The sequence below is a fragment of the Scyliorhinus torazame genome, chromosome 28 (assembly GCF_047496885.1).
Source record: "Scyliorhinus torazame isolate Kashiwa2021f chromosome 28, sScyTor2.1, whole genome shotgun sequence".
Lineage (NCBI taxonomy): Eukaryota > Metazoa > Chordata > Chondrichthyes > Carcharhiniformes > Scyliorhinidae > Scyliorhinus > Scyliorhinus torazame.
Genome location: NC_092734.1, coordinates 15,486,943 through 15,501,407, shown reverse-complemented (window position 1 = coordinate 15,501,407; position 14,465 = coordinate 15,486,943). Strand labels below are relative to the sequence as shown.

Sequence of the window (14,465 nt, the reverse complement as noted above, 5' to 3'; positions counted from 1 at the left end):
AGTTTCAAGGCTCACTCCTGTTTTGCACAAACGCACTCGCCAAAGGGAGGGGACAACTATTATACAACTAATTGGAAATACTCCGTAGCGAGGAATATACATCTGGATCCAGTTGGTAGGGAGTGGACACGGGAACCTTCGGTGAAAACCCAGCAGCAAATCGGGAGGCAGGAGAATAACAGAAGGAAAACAGCCAGTTTTCATGTCGGGATTCATTCCGGGAAAAACATCACAAAGTGCTTCACAGATGTTTTACTTTCTCAAATTGGGACCCAGGGACAAACTGAGAGGAAGTGAGCCCTGAAACACAGGCTGCCTGCGGGTTGTGAAAGTGGACACGGCATTGGTGCTGTTCTTTATTACTGTTGATCTGTGGCCAAGCTGAAGTGGTGATCAAAATAAGACAAAACAAATATCAGGTGGACAGTTGAATTTTACAAGTAAGCGTGCGGGAACTGGAGATGAATTGCTGTTTAGATGGTGAAAGTGGCAATCTGCACACATTTTTGTTTTTGTGTATTTTTGGTTAATTTTGGTCAACCCCTGCTGGGGCAGTTAGGGTGACCATTAATTTGGGGGCAGTTGGGGTTCCCATTAATTTGGGGGCAGTTGGGGTTCCCATTAATTTGGGGGCAGTTGGGGTGACTATTAATTTGGGGGCAGTTGGGGTGACCATTAATTTGGGGGCAGTTGGGGTTCCCATTAATTTGGGGGCAGTTGGGGTGACCATTAATTTGGGGGCAGTTTTGGTGACCATTAATTTGGGGGCAGTTGGGGTGACCATTAATTTGGGGGCAGTTGGGGTGACCATTAACTTGGGGGCAGTTGGGGTTCCAATTAATTTGGGGGCAGTTGGGGTGACCATTAATTTGGGGGCAGTTGGGGTGACTATTAATTTGGGGGCAGTTGGGGTTCCCATTAATTTGGGGGCCGTTGGGGTCACCATTAATTTGGGTGCAGTTGGGGTGACCATTAATTTGGGGGCAGTTGGGGTGACCATTAATTTGGGGGCAGTTGGGGTGACCATTAATTTAGGGGCAGTTGGGGTGACCATTAATTTAGGGGCAGTTGGGGTGACCATTAATTTGGGGGCAGTTGGGGTGACCATTAATTTGGGGGCAGTTGGGGTGACCATTAATTTGGGGGCAGTTGGGGTGACCATTAATTTGGGAGCAGTTGGGGTGACCATTAATTTGGGGGCAGTTGGGGTGACCATTAATTTGGGGGCAGTTGGGGTGACCATTAATTTGGGGGCAGTTGGGGTGACCATTAATTTGGGGGCAGTTGGGGTGACCATTAATTTGGGGGCAGTTGGGGTGGCCATTAATTTGGAGACAGTGCTGCTTTGGAAAGAGGTGCTGAGGGTAGATGTGGGCTTACTCCAGGTCTCAAACCTAGAATAACGAGCAGTGAAATGCAAAGGAGTATTGATAGGTTGGGGTAGGATTTGCTAGTCTGTAAAGTACCAAGGAGGTACTGAGACAACAGAATTTCAAATAGTATTTTCACGCCTGGATGTGTCTGAAACGCACTTGGAACTTTCTGGAATCTCAAGCACATTACAGCAGAACCTGGTGGATTTCAGCAGCCACCTTTATGGCTGGGTTCCAGAAACACATATATAGACAAAGTCAATGATGCAAGACGATACTTTGAATGAGAGTCTTTGTAGGTAATTAAGTCTGTACAGGTCCAGATGGAGTGTTTCTGGAGTGTTTCTTTGGCGCTCAGGAGCTGAGCGCCAAAATCTAATGATTCAAAACCAATCTGTTGGATTTTAACCTGGTGTTGTAAGACTTCTCACTGTGTCCACCCCAGTCCAACGCCGGCATCTCCACATCATGGGTTACCCTCTGAAATTAGTATTCTTTTGACTGTCAGTGGAGGCCTTGTGGTGTGGTGAGTAGCATCACTGCCTCTGAGCCAGAATCTCTTTGTTCACCTCCCACCCCAGTACTTGATGGCCAAGGACGGTGTGTTCATAATGTGATCAAACAGGTTAAATATTACCCTGCAAATCCTTCTAACACATGCCCATGGCAAGTGGTAAGAGCCGCAGAGGATCCTGGTCTGCCATGTGACGGAGAGAATATTGGAGCCCCGGTCATCACTCTTTACAGCTCCAGGCTACAACATGTATGCAAAAGCGGATGTTGCCACAGCAACTAAAAGAGTGAACACACCCCACAGATGAGTGTATTTGCCTGGAAGCCTGAGAGTTTGGGGATTCCAGCAAAAGAAAATTGAAAAATCTCTATTAGGTTAGATGCTTTAATGATCAGAATTCCAGTAATTAATTGTATCCTACAATCAAGTTTTTGTATGTCCTATTTATACTGTTGCTGTGTATGAAAATTGTTCTTGAGTAATTGTCATTGAGACAAGTTTTTTAAAATGATTGCGTCTGTAAAGCTGTGGTGTTTTTAATATTGTCCATGATGGGTACACTGATGTTGTGCATGGCTTTTCTCTTTCAGCTGAGGGCAGATGTGGTCCCAAAAACTGCAGGTAAGTCCCAGAAACTAATTGTGCTGAGATGAGGAAATTCTCCGTTGTTTAAAGGTGAGCTCTTAATCTGAATGACTTTGTTGCAGAAAATTTCCGTGCATTGTGCACTGGTGAGAAGGGATTTGGTTACAAGGGCTCGATATTCCACAGAGTCATTTCTAATTTCATGTGCCAGGTAAATGAGCAATGTTATTTTAGATCTAATTGGGAATATCTCTTCACCTGTTTGAGTAAATGACTACATTACCTGTTCAACTTTCAATTGTTCAGGGTGGTGACTTCACCAAGCACGATGGCACTGGTGGGAAGTCCATCTACGGTGAAAAGTTTAAGGATGAGAATTTCAAACTGAAGCACACAGGACCTGGTAAGTCGTTTTTTTTGTGGGAAAGGAGTATTTTGAGGATGAGTTTGTTGGGGAACGTGGTGGTCAGATGCATAAAGTGGACAATCAGAAGGACTGGGAGAGTGGCTTCAAATGGCTGTGATGCTCAGTGTGGGAGGGCTGTTCTGCATGTGTGGCTTGGCTTGTGAAGATTATCTGGGGAGGTGCAGATTGGAGCTTTCACATACATGCTGCAGGTCCTCCTAGTCCAAAGGAACAGTTTGTTTGTAATCATGAAATAATTATTTTGTGGAATATCATCCAATCTTTGGAGTGTTTGATGTGTTTGTATCAGTGTTTTCTTTTACAGGGTAGTTGGGGAAAGAAAGTGAAGGGGATAGGAAGGATACCAAGGAATGTGGTTGAGTTGAGGGAGGAAGGAGTGGCAGTTGGGGAAAGGAGAGTAAGAAGAGGGCGGAAGAGCGGGGAGTTGAGGATGAGGGAGATTTTATTCTCCTAACCGTATGAAGGTATGTGCTGAGATGAGGAGATTAGCTCATATTACCATGCTCAGAGGGAAAGGAGGGCTGTTTGGTTGTGGGGGTCTGAACTCTGATTGTTTATGGAGAGTCGAGTTTAGGAGGGGGAAATATACTCAGGTGAAGCTTGGCTCACAGAGGTTGTTCAGTATTACAGTGCAAGGCATGGAAGCATCATATACTTTGATGGGTGGAAAAGCTAAATTGGGACCTGCTAATGTACAATGAGCCAGGGTAACTCGATACAGTCAAGGCAAAGAGCTCAATTTCACACTCCGTTTGATGGGGAGAAGCGTGGGTTTAGGACGAGTGTTTTAATCCTGAATAAAGGCAGTTACAAGTGTTTGAAAGCAAAGCTATCTTAAGTGAACTGAAAACGAGATTAAAAGGTCGGACCATATAAACATGGTGCCTGTGTTTTCATAGAATCATAGAATTTACAGTGCTGAAGGAGGCCATTTGGCCCATTGCATCTGCACCGGCCCTTGGAAAGAGCACGCTACCCAAGCCCACATCTTCACCCTATCCCTGTAACCCAGTGACCCTACTTAACCTTCTTGGACACTAAGGTCAATTTAGCATGGTCAATCCACCTAACCCGTACATCTTTGGACTGTGGGAGGAAACCAGAGCACCCGGAGCAAACCCATGTCACACATGGGGAGAACGTGCAGACTCCGCACAGACAGTGACCCAAGCCAGGAATCGATCCTGGGACGCTGGAGCTGTGAAGCAACTGTGCTAACCACTATGCTACCGTGCTGCCTATTTATAAACTCTCAGCAAAGATTTATCCCAGTGAGAAAACCCTGAGAAGGATGTGTCGTCTGTGGCTAAGTATTGAAAGGAACACCACTTAAAATGGAAAGTTTAGAGGTTGGTGAGAAGATTGGTCAGATTTTAAGAACCGAAAAAGAATGACCAAAACAAATACAGGAAGAGGATGAGTGAAAGTCAGCAGATAAGAAAGAGTTTCTCAAAGTATTTAAATCGAGAAAAAAGTAGATAAAGCTAGTGTTGGTCCTGGAGTCAGTCTGGGGAACTGATAATGGAAGACAAGGAAACGGCAGAGGTGTTCTTGTCTGTCTTCACTGCAGAAGACTTTGGCCAGGATTTTACGGCCATTCCCGCCCGGTGCGATATTGCACTTCAGCCAAAGTAAATGGCAATTCAAATGGACCACTTCTTTCGCCGGGGTGGGTGAGACATTCCGTGGCAGCGCAGTAAAATCATGACTTTGGAAAACTTCTCATCTGGTTCAAAATCAAGAGTTCAGCTGGAGGGAGGTAACTTAATACAATGACTGAGGAAAAGCTCCCAAAGGCTGACAAGTCCCCAGGACCTGCCGGCCTGCATCTCAGGGTCTTAAAAAAGTAGCTGAGATATAGTCGTTGCATTGGTTATAATCTAAAATTCATTAGATTCTGCAAGGGAAATCTGGATGAAGAAACAAGGTAGGTGGATAAAGGGGAACCTGGAGATGTGGTGTACTTGGATTTGCAAAAGGCATTTGATACGGTCCCAGATCAAAGATTCCTAAATAACTTAGGATTACATAGTGAAGCATGGATAAAAGATTGATAGCTAACAGGAAACAGAGTAGGGACTAATCCGGTTGGAAAGCTGTAATGTGAGGAGTGCCACAGGAATCAGAGCTGGGGCCTGCACGATTTACAATCTATATCACTGAACTTTGGTGAAGGAACCAAATGTTGTCGATGACACCAAGATAAATCGGAAAGTAAGTTGTTAAAATGTCTGCAAAGGGATATAGACAGGTTTAGTGGGTGGGGAAAAGCTTGGTAGATGGAGTAAATTTAGAGTACCCAATTCTTTTTTTTTCCAAATAAGGGGCAATTTAATGTGGCCAATCCACCCACCCTGCAAATCTTTGGGTTGTGGGGGAGAGACCCACACAGTCACTATGAGAATGTGCAAACTCCACACGGACAGTGACCCGGGGCCGGGATCGAACCCGAATCCTTGGTGCCATGAGGCAGCAGTGCTAACCACTGCGCCACCATGCTGCCCCCGCAGATGGAGTATTTTATGGGAAATTGTGAACTTGTCCATCTTGGCAAGAAGAATATAAAAGCAGCATTCAACATAAATATGGGCCACACTGTGGCACAGTAGTTAGTACGGCTGCCTCACTGCGCCAGGGACCTGGGTTCAATTGCGACTTGGGTCACTGTCTGTGTTGAGTTTGTACATTCTCCCCGCTTTTGCGTGGGTTTCCGACAGATGCTCCGGTTTCCTCCCACATCCAAAGATGTACGGATTAGGTGGTTTTGCCATGCTATATTGTCCCTTAGTGTCCAGGGATGTGCAGGTCAGCTTATGGGGTTACGGGGGAAGGGAGGGGTGTTTGAGTGAGTGGATATGGGTAGAGTGCTCATTCAAAGGGACAGTGCAGACTCAATGGGCCGAATGGCCTCCTTCTGCGCCATAGGGATTCTATGATAGAGAGATTGCAGAACTCTGTGGTCCAGTGGGATTTGGGTGTCCTGGTACATTAATCAGAAAGCTTTAGTACGCAGGTACAGCAAGTGATTAGAATGGCAATTGGAATGTTGGTGTTTATTGAAGTGGATGTAAAAGTGGCAGGTTTTACTGCAGCTGTTCCAGGGTCTTGGTGCGGCCACATCAGGAATATTGTACCATGCACAGTTTTGGTTTCTTTGTTTGGAAAAATATCTAATTGTGTTAGAAGCAGTTCAGATAATGTTCAATCAACTCATTCCTGATCTGAGGGTCTGATCATAGAATTTGGGCCTATGCAAAAGCTTGACAGGTGGAGTATAATATGGGAAATTGTGAACTTAAAAGCAGCATACTACGGAAATGAGGAGAGATTGCAGAACTCTGTGTAGAGGGATTTGGGTGTCCTGGTACATTAGTACGCAGGTACAGCAACTGATTAGGATGGGAAACGGAACATTGGTGTGTATTGAAGAGGATGTGAAAGTGGCAGGTTTTACTGCAGCTGTTTCAGGGTCTTGGGACTAAGCAGGAATACATACAGTATTGGTTTCTTTATTTGGAAAAAGATCCCAATGTGTTGTTAGAAGCAGTTCAGATAATGTTCAATTGACTCATTCCTGAGCTGAGGGTCTGGTCTTAGAACTTTAGCCGATGCTTATTGGAGGTCAGAAGAATGAGTGATAATCTTATTCAAACATATCAGATGCTGAGGGGATTTGATGGGGTGCAACTGGGAGGATGTTTACACTTGTGTGGAAGACTAGAACTAGAGGATGCTGTTGTAAGAATAAGAGGTTTCCCTCTAAAGACAGAAGTGAAGAGAAATGATTCCTCTCAGAGGGTCGTTAGTGGAATTGTCTTCCCCAGTAAGCAGTGGAGGCCGGGTCATTGAGTTTATTCAAGGCTGTGTTGGACAGATTTTTGATACTCAACAGAATTGAGGGTTAATTTTTTAATTTTAAAAATTATTCAAAGTTTTTCCAACAAAAATTTTCAACCAATTAAACCCCCCCCCCCCCCCCCCCCCCGTAACAGAAAAGAAAAAGAGAAAAGAACAGAGCAAAACATAAACATATCAATCAAACATAATACAGAACTTATACAATGGGTTTCTCCCGCACATATTAACCCTCCCGTATGCTTTTTACAAATACCCCCGGGAAAAAAAACCTCCCCCACCCGCCCAAATATCCCCCCCCTCTCCCTGGGTTGCTGCTGCCGCTGACCGACCTCCTTCTAGCGTTCCGCGAGATAGTCTAGGAACGGTTGCCACCGCCTGAAGAACCCCTACGCAGACCCTCTCAAGGCAAACTTTATCCTCTCCAGCTTAATGAACTCTGCCATGGCATTTATCCAGGCTTCCACACTGGGGGGCTTCGTGTCTTTCCATAATAGCAAGATCCTCCGCCGGGCTACCAGGGACGCAAAGGCCAGAATACCGGCCTCTTTCGCCTCCTGAACTCCCGGCTCGTCCGCCATCCCAAATAATGCCAGCCCCCAACTGACCTGGACTTTCACCACCTTGGACACAGTCCTCGCGAAACCCCTCCAGAACCCATCCAGTGCCGGGCACGACCAAAACATGTGGACGTGATTCGCCGGGCTTCCCGAGCACCTCCCACATCTGTCCTCCACCCCCAAAGAACCTACTCAGCCTCGCCCCTGTCATCTGCGCTCTGTGAATAACCTTAAACTGTAACAGGCAGAGCCTGGCACATGAGGAAGAGGAATTAACCCTACTCAGGGCCACCTACTCATCCGCCCACAGACCCTCTTCAATCTCCTCCCCCAACTCCTCCTCCCCTTCAGTTCCTCTACCAAAGCCTCCCCCTCTTCTTTCATCTCCTGATATATCGCCGAAGCCTTGCCTTCTCCCACCCATATACCCGAAATCACCCTGTCCTGAATACGCTGTGCCGGGAGCGACGGGAAGTCCCTCACCTGCCACCTCACAAACGCCCTCACTTTCATATACCTGAACTTCTCCTCCAGCCCCCCTAGGCTCGCAAACGTCCCGTCTATAAACAGGTCTCCCATCCTTCTGATCCCTGCCCGATGCCAGCTCCGAAACCCCCCATCCATCCTCCCTGGGACGAACCGATGGTTCTCCCGGATCGGGGACCACACCGAGGCTCCCATCTCACCCCTATGTCGTCTTCACTGCCCCCAGATTTTTAGCGTTGCCACCACCACCGGACTCGTGGTGTACCTTGTCGGCAAGAGCGGCAGCGGTGCCTTCAGCAGCGCCCTCAGGCTCGTTCCTTTGCAGGACGCCATCTCTAACCTCTTCCATGCCGCCCCCTCTCCCTCTATTACCCACTTACGGATCATCGCTACGTTGGCTGCCCAATAATAGCCACCCAGATTCAGCAACGCCAGCCCTCCTCTGTCCCTACTACGCTCCAGAAACCCCCTCCTTGCCCTCGGGGTCTTGTTTGCCCACACAAAACCCATGATGCTCCTACCTACCCGCTTAAAAAAGGCCTTGGTAATCATAATAGGAAGGCACTGGAACACAAAAAGAAACCTCGGGAGGGCCATCATTTTAATCGACTGCACCCTGCCCGCTAGCGAGAGTGGCAACACATCCCATCTTTTGAAGTCCTCCTCCATCTGCTCCACCAGCCGCGTCAAATTAAGTTTGTGCAGGGCCCCCCAGCTCCTAGCTACCTGGATCCCCAAGTACCGAAAGCTCCTTTCCGTCCTCCTCAACGGTAGGTCATCTATCCCTCTTCCCTGGTCCCCTGGATGCACCACGAAGAGCTCACTTTTCCCTACATTGAGCTTATAGCCCGAGAAGTCCCCAAACTCCCTTAGGATCCGCATGACCTCCACCATCCCCTCCACTGGATCCGCCACATACAGCAACAGGTCGTCTGCATACAGCGACACTCGATGCTCCTCTCCCCCTCGGACCACCCCCCTCCAGTTCCTGGACTCCCTTAATGCCATGGCCAAAGGCTCAGTTGCTAATGCAAACAACAGGGGGGACAGGGGGCACCCCTGCCTCGTCCCTCGATACAGCCGAAAATACTCCGACCTCCGCCGATTTGTAGCCACACTCGCCACCGGGGCTCTACATAGGAGCTTAACCCAACTAATAAACTCCTCCCCAAACCCAAACCTCCACAACACTTCCCAGAGATACTCCCACTCCATCCGGTCAAAGGCCTTCTCCGCGTCCATAGCTGCCACTATCTCCGCCTCTCCCTCCACCGGTGGCATCATAATCACGTTTGGGAGCCTCTGCACATTGGTGTTTAGCTGCCTGACCTTTACAAATCCCGTCTGGTCCTCATGAATTACCCCCGGGACACAGTCCTCAATTCTCGTAGCCAGCACTTTTTCCAGCAACTTAGCATCCACATTGAGGAGCGAGATCGGTCTATACGACCCACATTGCAGTGGGTCCTTGTCCCGCTTCAGGATCAGAGAGATCAGCGCCCCGGACATTGTCGGGGGCAGGGTCCCCCCCTCCCTTGCCTCATTGAAAGTCCTTACGAGCAACGGGGCTAACAGGTCCGCATACTTCCTATAAAACTCAACCGCGAACCCATCTGGCCCCGGGGCCTTCCCCGCCTGCATGTTCCCCAGTCCTTTAACCAGCTCCTCCAACCCAATTGGCACCCCCAAACCAGCCACCTCCTGCTCCTCCACCCTCGGGAACCTCAGTTGATCTAGAAATCGTCGCAACCCCTCTTCCCCCGCTGGGGGCTCAGAAGTCCTTAAATGCCTCATTTACTTTCGCCGCACTCCGCACCGTAGTTCCCCTGCTATCCTTGACTCCACCTATCTCCCTCGCTGCCATCCTCTTACGGAGCTGATGTGCCAGCATCCGGCTCGCTTTCTCCCCATACTCGTACGTGGCCCCCTGTGCTTTCCTCCACTGTGCCTCTGCTTTCCCTGTGGTCAACAGGTCGAATTCCGTCTGGAGACTTCACCGCTCCCTAAGTAGTCTCTCCCCGGGGGCCTCTGCATATCTCCTGTCTACCCTTAGGATCTCCCCCACTGACCTCTCCCTTTCCCTGCCCTCTCTTTTCTCCCTGTGAGCCCTGATGGAGATTAACTCTCCCCTGACCACCGCCTTCAGCGCCTCTCATACTACCCCCACCTGCACCTCCCCGTTGTCGTTGGCCTCCAAATACCTTTCAATGCACCCCCGCACCCTCCCGCACACCTCCTCATCCGCCAGTAATCCCCATCCAGACGCCACAGCGGGCGTTGGTCCCTCTCCTCTCCTAACTCCAGCTCCACCCAGTGCGGGGCGTAGTCTGAGATGGCTATAGCCGAGTACTCCATTCCCTCCACTTTCGGGATCAGCGCCCTACTCAAAACAAAAAAATCTATCCGGGAGTAGGCCTTATGTACGTGAGAAAAAAAAGAAAATTCCCTGGCCAGGAGCCTAGCAAATCTCCACGGATCTACTCCCCCCATCTGGTCCATAAACCCCCTAAGCACCTTGGCCGCAGCCGGCCTCTTCCCCGTCCTAGATCTGGAGTGATCTAATGCTGGGTCCAACACCGTGTTGAAATCCCCCCCCCCCCCATTATCAAGCTTCCTACCTCCAGGTCCGGAATCCGGCCCAACATGTGCTTCATAAATCCAGCATCATCCCAGTTCGGGCCGTATACATTTACCAATACCACCCACGCCCCATGCAGCCTACCGCTCACCATCACGTATCGACCTCCACTGTCCACTACAATATTCTTGGCCTCAAACGACACCCGCTTCCCCACCAGTATTGCCACCCCTCTGTTCTTTGCATCCAGCCCCGAATGGAATACCTGTCCTATCCATCCCTTTCGTAACCTGACCTGGTCTGCCACCTTCAAATGTGTCTCCTTGCAAGCATGACCACGTCTGCCTTCAGTCCCTTTAGGTGCGCGAACACTCGGGCCGTCTTAACCGGCCCATTCAGGCCCCTCACATTCCAATTGGATTGGGGGGATTCCGCCCCCCCCCCCCCCCCCCGCCGACTAGCCATCTCCTTTTCTAGGCCAGTCCCGTGCCCGCGCCTCCCACACCCTCCAGTCCCCCAGACGGGGGACCCCCGTACCGACCACCTCTTCTGTTTCCAGTTCCCCATCGGCCAATGCAGCAGCAACCCTATATTCCCCCCCCCCCCTCCCCCTGTTAGATCCATGTCTAGCTCTTTTGCTCCCCCATAACACTCCCGTAAGTCAGCTGACTCCCCCCTCCCCCTCCTCCCCAGCAGTCAGTGTGTGCTCCTCCACTCCCCCCCGTCCTTCCCTAACGTGGGAAAAAGCCCGCACTTTCCTAAGCCGGCCCCGCCCCCTCTGGCACAGCTCCTTTTGCGGCCTTATCCCAATTCCCCCATCCCCGGGCCTCCCCTCCCTCCAGCACCGACACCCACATTCTCTCACAGTCTCCCCATCAGATCTCTTTCCCCATCCCCATCCATCACCCAACCCGTGGAACATTCCCTACGCATAGTTAAAACCCTGTACAACCGACATCCCCCCCCACAACCACAGACCCTCAGTTTGAGTCCAACTTTTCAGTTTGTATAAAGGTCCAAGCCTCCTCAGGCGTTTCGAATGCGCTGGCTGCAGCATTCCGAACCTCACCCCCTTCTGATGGAGCGCCGCCTTGGCCCGATTAAAACCAGCTCTCTTCTTTGCCACCTCCGCGCTCCAGTCCTGGTAGATTTGGATCTCCCCATTCTCCCACCTGCTGCTCCGCTCCTTCTTGGCCCATCTCAAAATGCAATCTCTATCCACGAGACGGTGAAACCTCACCACTACCGCCCTTGGCGGCTCGTTGGCCTTGGGTCTCCTCGCCAGGACCCGATGAGCCCCATCTAGCTCCAGGGGACTCGGAGAGGCCCCCGCTCCCATCAGCGAATGGAGCATCGTGCTCACATATGCTCCAGCATCGGCCCCCTCCACTCCTTCAGGGAGACCCAGAATCCGAAGATTCTTCCTCCTCGACCGGTTCTCCAGGTCCTCGAATCTTTCCGCCCACCTCTTGTGCAGCGCCTCGTGCGCCTCCACCTTCACCGCCAGGCCCAAGATCTCATCCTCGTTCTCCGAGGCTTTTTCCCACACCTCCTGGATCGCTGCCCCTTGGACCTTCTGGGTCTCCACTAACCCCTTGATCGCCGTCAGCATTGGCACCAGCACCTCTTTCTTCAGCTCCTCAAAGCAGCGCCTGAGAAACTCGTGCTGCTCCTGCACCCATGCCGCTTGATCTCCGCCCGCCGCCATCTTGTTTTTTCTCCTTCGCACTTTTCGCTGCTCCAAAAATACTTTTTTTTAATTTTTTTTTAATAAATGTTTTATTGAAATTTTTTTCCCAAACAACAATTTTTCCCCTCTTAGAAAGCAAATGCAACAATAACAATACAGAAATTTTAAACAATACACAAGTAACAAAACCCCTTTATCTTTGACCTAAACTAATCCCCCCCTCCCCCCCCCCCTCCCCCCCCTGCCCCTGGGTTGCTGCTGCTGGTCATCTGTCTTCCCTCTAACGTTCCCCTAGGTAGTCGAGAAATGGCTGCCACCGCCTGGTGAACCCTTGAGCCGATCCTCTCAGGGCAAACTTTATCTGCTCCAGTTTAATGAACCCCGCCATATCATTTACCCAGGCCTCCAGTCCGGGGGGTTTCGCCTCCTTCCACATGAGTAGGATCCTGCGCCGGGCTACGAGGGACGCAAAGGCCACAACGTCGGCCTCTTTCGCCTCCTGCACTCCCGGCTCTTCCGCAACTCCAAATAGAGCTAACACCCAGCCTGGTTTGACCCGGGCCTTCACCACCCGTCACTCCCTTCCAATACCCTTCCAGTGCCGGGCATGCCCAAAACATATGTGCGTGGTTTGCCGGGCTCCCGCCACACCTCCCACATTTGTCCTCCACTCCAAAGAACCTGCTCAATCTTGCCCCCGTTATGTGTGCTCTATGTAGCACCTTAAATTGAATCAGGCTAAGCCTGGCGCATGAGGAAGAGGAATTTACCCTGCTTAGGGCATCAGCCCACATACCCTCCTCTATCTCCTCCCCTAGTTCTTCTTCCCACTTTCCTTTTAGTTCGCCCACCGACTCCTCCCCCTCTTCCCTCATCTCTCGGTAAATCTCTGACACCTTGCCCTCTCCGACCCACACCCCTGAAAGCACCCTGTCCTGTATCCCCTGTGTCGGGAGCAACGGAAATTCCCTCACCTGTTGTCTAGTAAATGCCCTCACCTGCATATATCTCAAGAAATTTCCCCGGGGCAACTTATACTTTTCCTCCAATGCTCCCAAGCTCGCAAAAGTCCCATCTATAAATAAATCTCCCACCCTCCTAATTCCCAACTGGAACCAGCTCTGAAATCCTCCATCCATTCTTCCTGGGGCGAACCTATGGTTGTTCCTGATTGGGGACCCCACCAGGGCTCCCCGCACCCCTCTCTGTCGCCTCCACTGTCCCCAGATATTCAATGTTGCCGCCACCACCGGGTTCGTGGTAAACTTTTTAGGTGAGATCGGTAGCGGCGCCATCACCAGCGCCTCTAAACTCGTCCCTTTACAGGACTTTCTCTCCAGTCTTTCCCACGCCGCTCCCTCACCCTCCATCATCCATTTACGTATCATTGCCACATTGGCGGCCCAATAGTAATCGCCCAAGTTCGGTAGTGCCAATCCTCCTCTGTCCCTACTACGCTGAAGGAACCCCCTCCTTACTCTCGGAACTTTCCCTGCCCACACGAAGCTCGTGATGCTCCTGTCTATTTTATTAAAAAAGGTCTTAGTGATTAGTATAGGGAGACATTGAAATACAAATAAGAACCTCGGGAGGACCATCATCTTAATTGCTTGCACCCTGCCCGCCAGCGATAGAGGCTGCATGTCCCACCTCTTGAAGTCCTCCTCCATTTGTTCTACCAACCGTGTCAGATTAAGTCTGTGCAAGGTTCCCCAGCTCCTAGCGATCTGAATCCCCAGGTATCGGAAGTTTCTTTCCACTTTCCTTAGAGGCAAGCCTTCCATCTCTCTACTCTGGTCCCCTGGATGTATCACAAATAATTCACTCTTCCCCATGTTTAGCCTATACCCCGAGAAATCCCCAAACCCCCTCAAAATTCGCATAACCTCTATCATTCCCCCCGCTGGGTCCGACACGTATAACAATAGGTCATCCGCATATAACGAGACTCGGTGTTCTTCTCCCCCTCTAATCACCCCTCTCCATTTCCTGGAGTCTCTCAACGCCATGGCCAGAGGTTCAATTGCCAACGCGAACAACAATGGAGACAGCGGGCATCCCTGTCTTGTTCCCCTATATAGTCGGAAATACTCCGATCTATGTCGACCTGTAACTACGCTTGCCGTTGGAGCCCCATAAAGAAGTCTAACCCAGCTAATAAACCCGTTCCCAAACCCAAACCTCCTTAACACTTCCCATAAATACTCCCACTCCACCCTATCAAATGCCTTCTCTGCGTCCATTGCCGCCACTATCTCTGCCTCCCCCTCCACTGGGGGCATCATTATCACCCCTAATAGTCGTCGCACGTTAACATTCAGTTGTCTCCCTTTTACGAACCCTGTCTGGTCTTCGTGCACCACCCCCGGGACACAGTCCTCTATCCTCGATGCCAGT

At 50.3% G+C, this 14,465-nt stretch overlaps 1 protein-coding gene across 1 annotated transcript in view; it reads left to right on the top strand.

Annotated features, from left to right (window-relative positions):
* The window catches only part of LOC140403545 (peptidyl-prolyl cis-trans isomerase-like), a 60,305-nt gene that overhangs the window by 187 nt on the left and 45,653 nt on the right, over positions 1–14,465 (top strand). Inside the window, exons 2-4 of the mRNA XM_072491537.1 lie at positions 2,478–2,508; positions 2,595–2,683; positions 2,779–2,875. Coding sequence (XP_072347638.1) covers positions 2,478–2,508; positions 2,595–2,683; positions 2,779–2,875 — 217 coding nt within the window. The remainder of the gene's footprint in view (positions 1–2,477; positions 2,509–2,594; positions 2,684–2,778; positions 2,876–14,465) is intronic.